Source organism: Scomber japonicus, chromosome 3 (genome assembly GCF_027409825.1).
Source record: "Scomber japonicus isolate fScoJap1 chromosome 3, fScoJap1.pri, whole genome shotgun sequence".
Lineage (NCBI taxonomy): Eukaryota > Metazoa > Chordata > Actinopteri > Scombriformes > Scombridae > Scomber > Scomber japonicus.
The window spans coordinates 27,588,598-27,601,541 of record NC_070580.1 but is presented as its reverse complement, the minus strand read 5'-3'; the positions used below and the strand labels follow the sequence as shown (position 1 = coordinate 27,601,541).

Genomic DNA, 12,944 nt, shown 5'->3' with positions numbered 1-12,944 from the left:
ATCGATGAGACACAAAAGAACTCAAGATCCTATGCTGAAGCCTTGATCCTTCATTTAGATGTAGCTGTGGCCAATACAAGGGTGATATTTTCTGAGCCAGCCTACTATAATAACTCTAAATCAATTCTAGTGTTTTCTGAGAGCTGCCTTAAAAAGGACACTGTGCTCTGGATATTGAATGATTCATAAAACAAATTCCATCATTTTTATTTCCACTTTAGTTTGTCAAATCAATACTGACCTTTTATACATTTCTAATTTGGTTAATTAAAGTTGGCAGGGTGGTAATGAACATGTCCCAGATGTCTATGAATGTATTACTTTTACTGAGCATAATGTTGAAAATCTGTTTTTGGATGTACAAATGCACTGAAGCATAATCTCACCACACAGAATAACATTGATTTTAATAAAACTATCCACCAGACTTTTTTTGTGTGTTTGATGTTAATGCACTTTCCTTTTTTTCAGATTTAATTTCAATTATGTGGTCTGTAATAAAACTGTGTCCTGACTTTGTTAATCACATGTCTACTGTCTTACTGTACATGCTGCACGTCATGTATTCATAATGAACATCCTTTAATAATGTAAACAAACAAAAGTTTGGTTCTACTCAGAGTTTTGCTTCCTTTATTTTAATAAAAAAACAACAACCAAAAAACAATCTATAAACCAGGTCATTAAATGTTACAGGATCACATTAACATTTAAAAGCACACTTGCACATGTAGCATACCCGATCTACTCCAAAACACGTGAACTGAAAGATATATTTAGAATTCATGTTACTGAGCAATCACATTTGATCATCATTTGTGGGTTTTATGGAGACAAATGATTCTTTGAGAGGTATTTAACCTGCTCTTTGACCCACCCTCATGGTCCCCCCTCTGTTTCACCGCCCACTCAACCTCCAATGTCTTTGGAGTGACCACAAATACTAAAAAGCTTAAACAGCTTTTGGCAGTCGCTGGGTCTAGGCAGTAGAGGAGCATCAAGCACAGACTTGAACGCTGCTGGAAGGATCTATTACATTGAAAAAATTGGGAGAAGGCACAGTGTGACCAGACTGCTGCCTCAAAGGGAACAGAGCTGAAAGCACTGAGGACTGTGAGCAGGTAGGTGGTCCTCAAAACAATGGATGAGAAAATGTTCTGAGCAGAGAGAAGAAAGGGATTACAGTCGATGTAGTAAATCAGCATTTTGTGTAAATCAGCCCCTGTGAACAAAGGCTGGATAAGAAAATGCACTGAGCAGAGTACAGTCAGTGTAGTATTTTATGTAAATCAGCCCCTGTGAACATAATCAGGATAATTAAAATGTGTAGTGTCATTATTTGCATCAGAAAGAACGTCAGCATTTTGTGAGGAGATGCAGTTAATTGTACAAACATGTGTAATATAATACTTTATTGCTTAAAGAGTAATAAAGTGGCAGACAGTTAATGTAAGTGTGTTATGTGCTATCTAATGTCAGTTACTCAAGTTACAGAATATGTTGCCATATTAATAATGTAGATATTGGTTAAACATTATGCAGGATTTAGTTACACACAGGTTTGGTGGTGGTGCATGAAATCACTTTAGGAAGGCATGCAGGCTTCTCAGTTTGAATTTCATGGTTTTAAATCTGGGAGGTTGAATCATAGCAGTGAGGTCAAAGCCGTGAGGTTGTTGGCTGATGACTAACTTTAGAAAATCAATACGTAGACTGAGATTCAGAGAGCTGTATGGAGGAAGTGGGTTGTATTTTAGCAGAAAATAGGATATTTTTTTCACATTAAAAAGACTTGCAGAAGAATGCGGCTGATACTGTTCGCACTGTAGTTTCCCCTCCTCTCATAATTCTGTCTCAAATTATGCACATGCAACCATGTCTTGATCTGTTATGAGCTATTATGGTCAGCGTGCGGTTACACTTCACAGATCTGTAAGGAAACAATTTGTGAGATAACACAACAGTAAAAGATTATAAAGACAGTTTGCAGCACATGACATGCTATAGGTCAAGCATTTGTGTTGTACAGCATGTAAGCATCAACGTGTCAGCTCTCCTGCAGCAATCAAACAAATTAGGAAATCCACTGGGGAAGTTCAAATTGCACCATTAGTGCTCATTTGACACCAAAAGACCTTGTCATCAGGTCCAGTTTTGTGTGAGTTACACAGCTGAGGCCACTTTCTGCCTTCACTCAGCCAGTGACGTGCGGAGAAATGCAGTGAGCGACATTTGAGAAGCTACCAGATTCCATTTCAAGAGTATTTGGTCAGTGGTGCAGTCATCTGCGGTGGGTGGCAGAATCACTGAGACGTGTGACATACTACTGAGACATTAGGGCGTAAATGCTTTGTCTGCCATGCAACATCTTCAAGTGTGGTTGCCACAAACTTTAAAGAACTTGACAGGCATCTTCCGAAGACTGTTATTTCATGATGTCAATATGAGAAGATGTCAACTTTTTTTTTAGGTAATGTCAAAGAGGGCAGTGTTGTACCCATGCAAACATCAGAGTTTACTCATGCACGGATGGTTAAGGACTTACCATATCACTGGCTGTAATGATAATTCTGGTGCAGTCAGTGATGATTGAAGCACAATTAATAATGCAACAAACTTTGAAAACACAATGGGGGCAAATAACTGCCATAAAAAAATCTATTCAATTTATATATTGTCATTACATAAAGAAAACATCATATTTACATCAATGCTATTTTTTCCTTCAGGACTCTGTGTACAGAACATTCCAGTGTGAGGTGTATATATATAAACATGAAATCATCAGTAAAGCGCACAGGGAAATCATGTGACAGCAGGTACTGTATCAGTACAAACTCAACTTGACTGACAGTGAAATGCTGGATATATTTTCTTTCCAGCATTTCAGAAATGTGATTGGTGACTTATTATGTTTCCTGCAGTAACAGCCAGACAGCCTACATACCAGTTATATGTAATGATGTTTTTAAGCATAGCTCTTATTTCTCAAGCACAAACACTGTTGACTGTAATACAGCTTACAGCCTAAATCTTTGAGATCTCAAGAATAGTGACTGGCACAGGATTTCAGGGTGTATTGACAGCTGTTTTGGCTACAATGTCTCCTCCCACCTAAGGCAGAATTGATTAAAAGAGATGAGAGCCTCAGCCAAACATTAAACTATAAATGTAATGAGCTAAAATGGTGAAACTATTCAGTGGGAGGGAAGAGGAGTGGGTTTCCTTTAATGCAAAGGGCCTACTGCCAAGATGTCTCCTGTTGCAGGCTGTTTTGCTTTTACCATATGTGTTGTGTTATTCATTTTCGAGACCCATCAAGAACCAAGATCACTGATGAAGCCCAGAACCTCTCTGAACATTTGTTGGAGCATGTGTACAACTAAAAATAAAACGCTTATTTTTCAAGAGGGCAAGTTCTATTTGCATTGGGACATCAGGACGTACTGTAAATATTTCAATTTTCACGTAAATATTAAAGCGATGGTATTAAGTAAGACTGTGGCGCAAGTCAAAAAATGTCAGACTCATAGATATTTCAACTTTTAGACAATTGTACATTGTCTAAAAGACCTGAAAACCTATTCTCTCAGTCATCTTTCTATGAGATCTTACATGATAACAGATTAACACTATTGAGTATTTGAGACTTAATAAATAAACAATCACAATGTTTTTTTCTGAACTTCAAACTTTCATGGTTACTCATTTAATCACAAATATTTAACATCATGGAGAAACACCTTAAAACCTTAAAACTAACGATTATTTTAATATTTGCTCAGTAGTCATTTGGTCTATAAAATGTCAAGAAATTGTGAAAATTGTTGATCACTCACGTTTTGAAACCTCTTATTTGTCACAGTTCACAACCCAAACATATTTACAAGACTAAAGAAACCAGAAAATATTCATATTAAGAAGTAATTTTAGTTTATCTTAAAAAATGACTCAAAACTATTGATCAATTCTCAAAATAGTTAATTCATTTTCTGTGTGACTAAACCTGCCACTGCAGCTCTAATGCAATCAATAGTGACTATAGCATCCACAAAAGCAACTATTATGGTTATGGCTGTTCTTTGCATTATTAAGTTTGTAAAGATATGACAGGATATGAAACCACCCAAGAGTGTAATAGTAATCAGAAAATCCTAACTCATTCACAAAAATATAATAATGATGAATAATAAGAAAATATTTTAAGGCAGTTGGTGGAAAAATAAAAGAAGACATTTGCAAAATAAGTGAAAAAACATCATGTTAGGTCATTCAAATAAACACCAAAGAACCAAACACAGAACTCAAGTAGGACTCACCTCTTCATGTCAACTATATTTTCTGAAAATCCATGTTCACCTACAAAGTAATAATGACAATAATATTAATTGCCCATAAATAACCACACCTACTTTAAGCCCCCATCCAATGAGAAGGTTAAGACCTGACCTAACCTGAGGTCAAATTTTACAAGAACAAAAAATAGTATTGGCATAAACTAATGCATGTGACCTTTCAAAACATATAAGAGTTATGATTTATATACCACTTAAAAAGTGTCACATGAGACAGTTGTGATCCCCATGAGTGTCACATGATGTTTTTTTAACACACTTGTGGCATCGTCAATGAAAATTCAAACCACATAAAGCTTGTGGCTATAAATGCTTCACAGTCACATGATATATGTAATATAGTGGTATATAGGTAATATAGTATATATTTTATTTAATTTTAGCAATGGAATGTTAATATAACATATTATCTTACATCTACTTACATGTGGTAATCATAAAATCCCCTCCAAATGTTTCTTCAGTGGAAGTGATGGGACAAAATTCACAGTCCAATCCACAGAACAAAAAATGTATTTAAAAGTTTAGCTAAAAATAATACAGTTAGTCAGAAAAAGTGAATATATTCCACAGTTATACTTTTTAGTAAAAAAGTCCCTCTTTGTGTCTCAATAGACCCAAGTGTTTTCCCGTTCAGCCCCAGTGGATGCCAGTAAAAGGAAAAGGAACTTTGGTAGTAAAAAAGACTGTAATGTTGAAAGATATATATTTAATTGGATGCCTGAGACTGCATATCAGCTCAAATTTAACTTTTAAATTTCTGTTTTGCATGGAAGGAGGACTGTGGAATTTATTCCCCATTACTTGTAATGAAAGTGTATTATGAAGGAATCTTTTAATGGCCAATATAAACAGAAAGAATGATTACAGTAAGAAGAATATGTGCCAATATATATTTGGGCACATAACAGTTGTTTTAGGACTAACATGAAAAACTGTGAACCTGTCTTTTAACTAATATCATCAGGGACAGAGTAGGGACAGGGCTTTAACATTAGCAGTCTGTACAATATTTTAAAACTAAGCCTAACTCCTAACCCTGTTTATTTAAAGCTTTAACAAGTTCCTAAGTTAATTAACACATGCCTTCTAAGACAGGCATTCATGTCCCAATGGTAAGGCTGGTTACAGTTACTCTAAATGACACCAGTTGCTGCCTCTTACTGACTGGTCAGAGAAACTGCACTAGTGGAGAAATACAGTGTGGAAGGAAATATCAAATAAGAAATAACATCAGAGCAGTTTGAAGCGGCTGAATTTCCCCCACAAGTTTTAAATAAATATGTGGCAATAGTTGAGTGGCATCTGCTTACATTTTCAAAAACAGAATGAGCAACTAAAAGCATAAACCAATCCCAAAGTTCCAAAAATGTCTGACACTTCAGGCTCTGAAGAGAACGTCAGTCAATTTCAGGCTTTCCCTTTAAGCCATGCATGTACACTGTGCTAAAGATTTCCTCTGTTATCTCCTTTTTCTACAGAGCCTTCTGAATCAGCTGAGCTCAAGAGGATATCAAGATGTGGAAGAGGTCAAAGGTGACCGATCAATCTGCCTCTGGGCAGACGGGTAAGTGCAGAGTGATGGACACCCGTCCTTTCCGGTTAGGTCAGTCAAGGTGTTTGTACTGCAGCTGTCTGCACCTATATTCCCTCTTATCCGAGCAATGATGATGAGCAGGATCCATTTCACTTGTACAACTAATCTATGTACTAAATTAAATGTAATGTTACATTGTATTCAAGAAACGCCAAACCTCAAGACAAGAAAACACCTGGGAAAGCTTGGAACGTCAAAGATCCCCTAAGGCTGGTCTACAATATGCATCTTTTTTGAAAATGCGGAATACTCAAGGCATCTGAATAATGATGTATTATGCTGAGAGCTGACCATTTCTGTCAAGAAAATGAAGATAAGCACCACAGCTATTGCTTTTGTCAAGTGGAAGCAGTCAAATAATATTCATGGTTTTTCAAATCCCTGCACAGTATATCCTCCATGATGTCAAGAAAACTCGACAGCAACAAGGATTTTTTTTTGCTGGCAAGGGCATGGAAGATGTTTTTCAATGGAAGATGTTTTTTTTCGGCTAACTGAAAAGAAGAACCAACAGCTTTTAAAATGTGGAATTGACCATATCATTCATCAACTGCTACCCCCCAAGGATATGATTAAGAAGACGTCAGTCAAATAAATGGTCACAGTTGCCAGAAGATAAGATGTAAACACTGTAGAAGAAAAAAATCTCTCATGACAAAAAACATCAAGAAAAAAGAATTTGCGTGAGTACATCTGAAGAGCTATACTGACATGCCGATAATCATAATGAGAATGATCAACAGTACCATCATGGAAGATCAATGAAAGTCGCTAGCAGCCAGCAGTTGCTACATTTAAAGAGAAAATTGAAAATGAAATGGGGTCCTTGTTTGATAGAAGACAGAATGAAGCCTTATGTGAAATTTAATTTCCTACAAATTGCTGTTTCCCAAAGTAATTGCACATAATTTCTCTCAAGCACTGAACAGGAATCATCCTGAGATGTCAACCTCCAGCAACTACCAGAGTGAACTTGAAGTTAAGTCTAATAAGCAGCACAAGCATTTACATGCTGCACGATACTGCTAACATATTGTATAGTATTTTTGTTCATGACTAACCATTATTCGTTGTGTGATGTGTCTACGGTCTCTGAATATGTTGTTCCTCAAGTGGTATCTGTGTTTGTGCTTCCCATTCTTGGGTTATACAGTACTGTTTAGTGTGGTGTTTGTGTATTCTGTGTCCTTAATCCTGTCAAAGTTCCAACCTGCCATGGTGCTTTTGTCAGGATTTGTATTTACCTGTCCTGTTCCCTCTCCTGCTGTCACGTTGCGTGTTTAGTCGACGGTTCTGAGGGAGTTCACCCAGACGACAAAGGTATGCGAGCGAGAAAGATATCAAATTTCACAAACGATTCACCCTTATGTAAGTGCATGACTCCATGTTGGATGACTTGCATGTATGATGTGGTCTTCATCACTCATTGAAAGGTGTCATCCAAAGTGGATGATTCAACTTTCAGCGTCACAACACCTGCATTTCATTGTGACCTTTCAACCAACCTCCGATGGACTACTAGCTAAAGGCTGTTGCTTGAGGACACTGCGGTTGATTGTCTACTGTATCTTGCAATTTAAAGGAAAAATGCCACTTTTTTAACTCACATACACATGGTGATTAGTCCTGTATGGTATGTTGGCACAGTTCAGTCTAAATAAGTGAACTTAGAGAGCTCTACAGGGACATATCCATGGGCATGATCAATCCTAAAATCTAAATGAACTGTCCAGCCTCCCAGCTGCCCGCTCTAAATCTCATCTAAACTAAGCTAAACATAACTAACATGTCAATGTTGGTGTAAACCAACAAACAGAGCACAACATGTGCTTATTATCAGTAAGTATTACCAATGGTCACCTATGTGAGGCTGGAGTTTTACATGAAGAACACCAAGGCAAACTGAGATTGAGTTACTCTTTCTATATTCCCTTGAGATTTATGGCCTCTTCATGCCTGACCCACATACTCCCCTTGAGTTCACTGTGACGACCAGCACTGTCACAGATAGAACATTTTAATTTTTATGATCCCAGCAGTTCAAAGAAGGTCTAAGAAAACCATGTGCTGTCACATTAACACAGAACTTTTAGGTGTCGACAAAAGCCTGAAGGAATCCCAAATGACACCCGTGACCTCTGGGAGTTGTTGTGTTAGGTCTGACCCAACTCCCGCTACAGTACCTTTTGATTACTAGTACTCCTTTGGCAAGTACTCTGAAGGAATTTTGGTACCACAAGTACACCACAATGCTTTGAGGTATCAGATATGTTCAATATAATCATAGATACCACTTCTCTTTCCCTTTTCACTTGGCCATGAAGTTCAAAAGGGGAAATTGGCAGTGGAAGCCAACCAGTTCCAAACAAGACTAGGTCAAAACCTAGTATATGACTGGACCACGTATGAAATGGCAGCATTTGGCTGGCTTCATCACATTTGTGTTAATAGAGCTGGTCTTGCTGTTGCAGTTCAGCCAAAAACAACCTTGTGGGTTTACCATGTGATAAATCTCATGATTTATGCTCTATGACTGATGTAGTAAAGTGCAATTTAGACCAGATCACGCTGGGACATAAGTAAATAAAAACAAATGGTTCTGTATTAGTTATTGCACATACTTTTCAGCTACATATTGTACGGCTGAGCAACAAAGAACTGCAAAGTCCAAACAGCCAACAGTGTCGACTAAAGCTGCAACAATGAAGATAAACACGACATCATAGAACAACAACAGCGGGTACATGTTGGAGAGTCAGCAGGCTGTGAAAAGCGCTCTGAATATATTCTTTATCATTCATTTATTTGGGAAGCTAGGCGTGTTTATGAAGCACCTTTCATACACAAAGGCATTTCAAAGTGCTTTATAGGGCATAAAATGCGTGAAGTTAAAAAAAAACACATTTAAAAGCCAAAAATACATTTTTAAAAGATGAGAACAGAGCAAGTTAGAGAGGAGAGTGCCACATGCAAGTGCAGGATGTATAAAGTGCTTAATTATTAAATATTCTATAAGTTTGTTTGAACTATGTGTAGCTGTATGATCAACACTGGGAAAAGTAAGGGTGCAAACAAGGGTAAGGATTGGAGAATACCATAAAACTTTCTATCTGCTGCTTTCATTTCTGATTGAATTCAATCACAAAAGTAAAATTCAGTCATAAGGGATGAATCATTTCAATATAATGCAAATTCAAAGAAAGGTAATTTTTGGAAAGGAAAAGTAAAATAAAGCAGGGGCATTATATTAGTCTTCCACAACAGCTTTACTTTAGATGATACTCCAACAGAACAAGCAGTGAAACTGTATGAAATATATGATAGTTATTAGAGTTATTTTCAGGCACACATTTCAGATGGGGACCGAATAATAAAAGTTTTTTGTTTTTTTTAAGGATAGCAACTAATGTATATTCTCATCCATCTGACAGCCCTCAAGATCTCTTGAAAACTAAGATAAAGTAAAGAGTCTTGTGATGATCACAAATGTAGATCTTCTATGCCATATATATAAAAGATGTACATTTCAGCAGTGTTTATCTTACATAAACCATGTTAATCCTGCTCAGGAATGGCAGGATCATTCTGAATCTTTTGGAACCAAAGTCATGCCAACTACACTTCATGATTTTATGTGTTATGACTGATCCATAAAATCAATGCCTGGCTTAAATATTCATTTATTTGCTGGTTTATAATAATAGGCTGATCAATATTTCCAACATATTGATGTTCACGTCACCCTCATAATTAAACGACATGAACGTTCAGCTTGCTAACAGCTGCAAGACTGATGTAATGATATCCAGTGCTCTGCTACATACAGTATATACAAATCAGTAACACCTGCCACAAGCAACCTACCTTCACTGTGCTTTGGACTGCAAAATACTGCTGGGGAAACCTGCTCATTTCCCCTTACTCAAACTATATAATCTATAGTTTATTTTGCCTATTGCAGGTCTTTCACACCAAGTGAAAATAATTAAAGACCAGGGATCCCTGGACCAGCTGAACCCCTGTGATCAGCATTCAGTGATGCCCCCCTCGAGATTACTGTGGGTTAGTCGGACTTTTACACTTTGCTAGAGAGACAAACACATAAATAACTCCAAACATAAGCGACAGTAAGTTGGACCTATATTACTTGGACCCTGCGGCTCTCTATAAACTGTTGAGAGAAGATCATTATTGATTCCTTGCTATTTTTTCCTCTAAACGTGACATTTTTGTCGTGACATTTTTGTCGTGACATTTTTGTCCATTTTCCCATGTTTTAAACACTAAAATGTTTAGACTGAACTGTGCTAAGAAACAACATCATGTACAGAACTATCAGCACATGAATATAGGAGTTTATATAAATCATATATAATTTCATGACCATGCAATGCTACAGACTTTTTGCAGTATAGTTTATTACTAGCAAATTGCCTTGTCATATCTATGTACAGTATATGACAAGCTGGATACAGTTAGGCCAGTTTAGACCTGAAGAAATATACCATTTAAATATTAACTCACGTTTTCAACACGACATAAACATTCATGTTTATGGCAAGAATTTTATCATAACACTGTTAGCTTTCAGGGTTTTTGACTTACATAAAGCATTATACAATCACTTTTGGATGCATGATTATACAATTAGGATTAAACACTCACTACTAATATCAGCAGGTCCGTGAGTTTCGAAGTATGTTATTAGAGAACATTTGGTTAGATCCTCTTTAACAAAGTTACCACTACAATTGTGTTAATGTATAATATAGCCAGTATTTGTTCCTATGCTCATTGCATTCATAACATTTCTCTCTATGAAAAGGTTTAAGGTTTTTGACCCTACTCTTGGCCTATTGATGGCTATTAATCCAGATGGAGGTCTCAATGTTCTCCCTGTTGTGGGTGTGTAGTGTCAGACGCCAGCCAACAAACCGGAAATGAAGAGAAGGCGGAGAATAAATAATGTACTAGCATTCTGTTATTACAAAATAGCAATGGAGAACATTTGGGCGGGTCAAATAATCCTAATGTGATACTATTTTACGGTAAGGTTGAGTTGCAAGAGAGTCATAATTAGGTTCAGAAATGTTGCAGTTGCTACTGTGATCCTTTCTGGAGAATGATTGATGATGATGATTATCTTTAAGTATAGTATTTAATTTTTTATTATATAGTATTTTTTTAATTATTTTTTTAGGATTAAGCTAATATAAAACACACACATTCATATATACATATATAAATATATATGCCAATGAGTTGATTGCATCCACCATTACGTGGTCATTTTATTTAGTCAATATTGTGGCATTTTCATCTCAGCACCTCCTTCAGATAAACACTTGACACATTTGTACAGTATGTGACTATGTGTGAAGTTTACACTGACAAATGTTTACCAGGTGACTTGTCTGGGTTTTAGATTTGTACTATCTATCTATCACCCACTTAAGAGTCTTGGTAAACTTTTCTTAAAAATGTATGTTTTCTTCAAATATACAACACTTCTGTTTACTGGATTACAGAGGTGTCTCCTCACAATATCAATAATATACTCTACTGTATACTATGAATGAATGAACGTATTTTTAACTGGTTCCCACTGTACATTACGCTTGTCTAATTGTTCATATTTTTTATTCCAATAGGCATCAAGATAAAGTCGAAAGTGCCTGGTGTTATGATTACGCAATATGTGGAGGAACTACCAGAGGGAAAGACAACTCCAGATTTCACCCGCAAACCAATTGCTCTGACTATACAAGAGGGTAAGGAAGAAGAAAACCAGAGAAAGACTTCAGGATATTGATTATCACAATTTGTTATAATACATTTTAATTGTCTTCTACCTTCTAAAAAGAGAACATTTCATTAGTGAGAAAATGTGGTCTGTGTCTGAAGAGTTACCAAAAATATAGCAAAATATAATCTGTTTTTCTGTTTTTTCAGGTAAATTAGCAGTTTTTAAAGCCAGAATTGTGGGCGAACCAACACCTACTGTCACATGGAGCAGAGCAAATGGAGAAATGAATTTTAAACCTGGTGTGTGCGAACAAAAGTATGACCCTGCAGGTAAAGAGAATACCCTTGAGGTAAGCTTTGCAGCAGCAGGTAAAATGTATACATGTATAAATATAAAATCCTAAGAATCTAACTGCTTTCAGTTATAATAAAAATGCCATTACATCTCATTAGTTTCCAAAGGTGACTCCGGAGGATGGTGACACCTACAAGTGTTTTGCAGCAAATGAATTTGGAAGGGCCGTTTGCACTGTTGTCTTAAACGTTATTGCAGGTAAGACCGTAGCACTCTTTGAATCATTATTTCTCTCAAGTGTGGTACATAAGGTGCATTATATATATACATTGTGTGAATTTGGCATATTTTTATTGATTATGTTAATTAAGTTTACTATATTTTTTTTATAGTTGGATTCTCTAAAAAGAAGGAACTTGAAAAAAAGACAGAAGTGGAAGGTGAGACTCCAAATATATTTTGACCCTCAGTGTTTTTGGTGTGGTAACCTGTATATTTATTTTACCTGCAGTCAACATAATCAGAAACTAGCTCTGCTCCTGTGAGAAACAAAAAGCACCCATTAATAAACAAATTAGCAATGCAATTAAAAGCACAATTATCCATTTTTTATAAGACACTTTTAGCGAATTGAACGAACTGCTGTGTACAAGGTTGAATAGATCATATTTAAGCTAATAATAATAATAATAATAATAGGAATGATACAGCGGCTCCATTTCTCTGCGTTACAACCTAGCCCATACATTTTCATAATAACATGACATCTTATTATTTAATTTGAATTATTTTATAAAAAATCTGCCTGTCATGATTCATCTGTCACATTAGCACACTATCAATGTGCACCGATGCTTGACACATTAATGAAAAACTGAACAGCAGCGTTCAAAATGTAGTCTGCATAAGTTAAACATAGCATGCTTTGGTTCACCAACATGGATGGTTGTTG

General features: G+C 36.3%; 1 protein-coding gene and 1 long non-coding RNA gene across 2 annotated transcripts; both read left to right on the top strand.

The window, feature by feature from the left end:
- Nucleotides 1–636: 636 nt before the first annotated feature.
- Nucleotides 637–6,908, top strand: LOC128355555 (uncharacterized). Its single transcript, XR_008321136.1, has 3 exons — nt 637–1,121; nt 5,837–5,922; nt 6,872–6,908. It is a non-coding gene; the product is annotated as an uncharacterized LOC128355555 (long non-coding RNA).
- Nucleotides 6,909–10,811: 3,903 nt separating this feature from the next.
- On the top strand, nt 10,812–12,523 carry LOC128355325 (immunoglobulin-like and fibronectin type III domain-containing protein 1). Its single transcript, XM_053315571.1, has 5 exons — nt 10,812–10,857; nt 11,604–11,723; nt 11,905–12,047; nt 12,151–12,250; nt 12,504–12,523. The coding sequence occupies exons 1-5, from the start codon at nt 10,812–10,814 to the stop codon at nt 12,521–12,523; spliced, it is 429 nt and encodes a 142-aa protein (XP_053171546.1).
- Nucleotides 12,524–12,944: the final 421 nt, after the last annotated feature.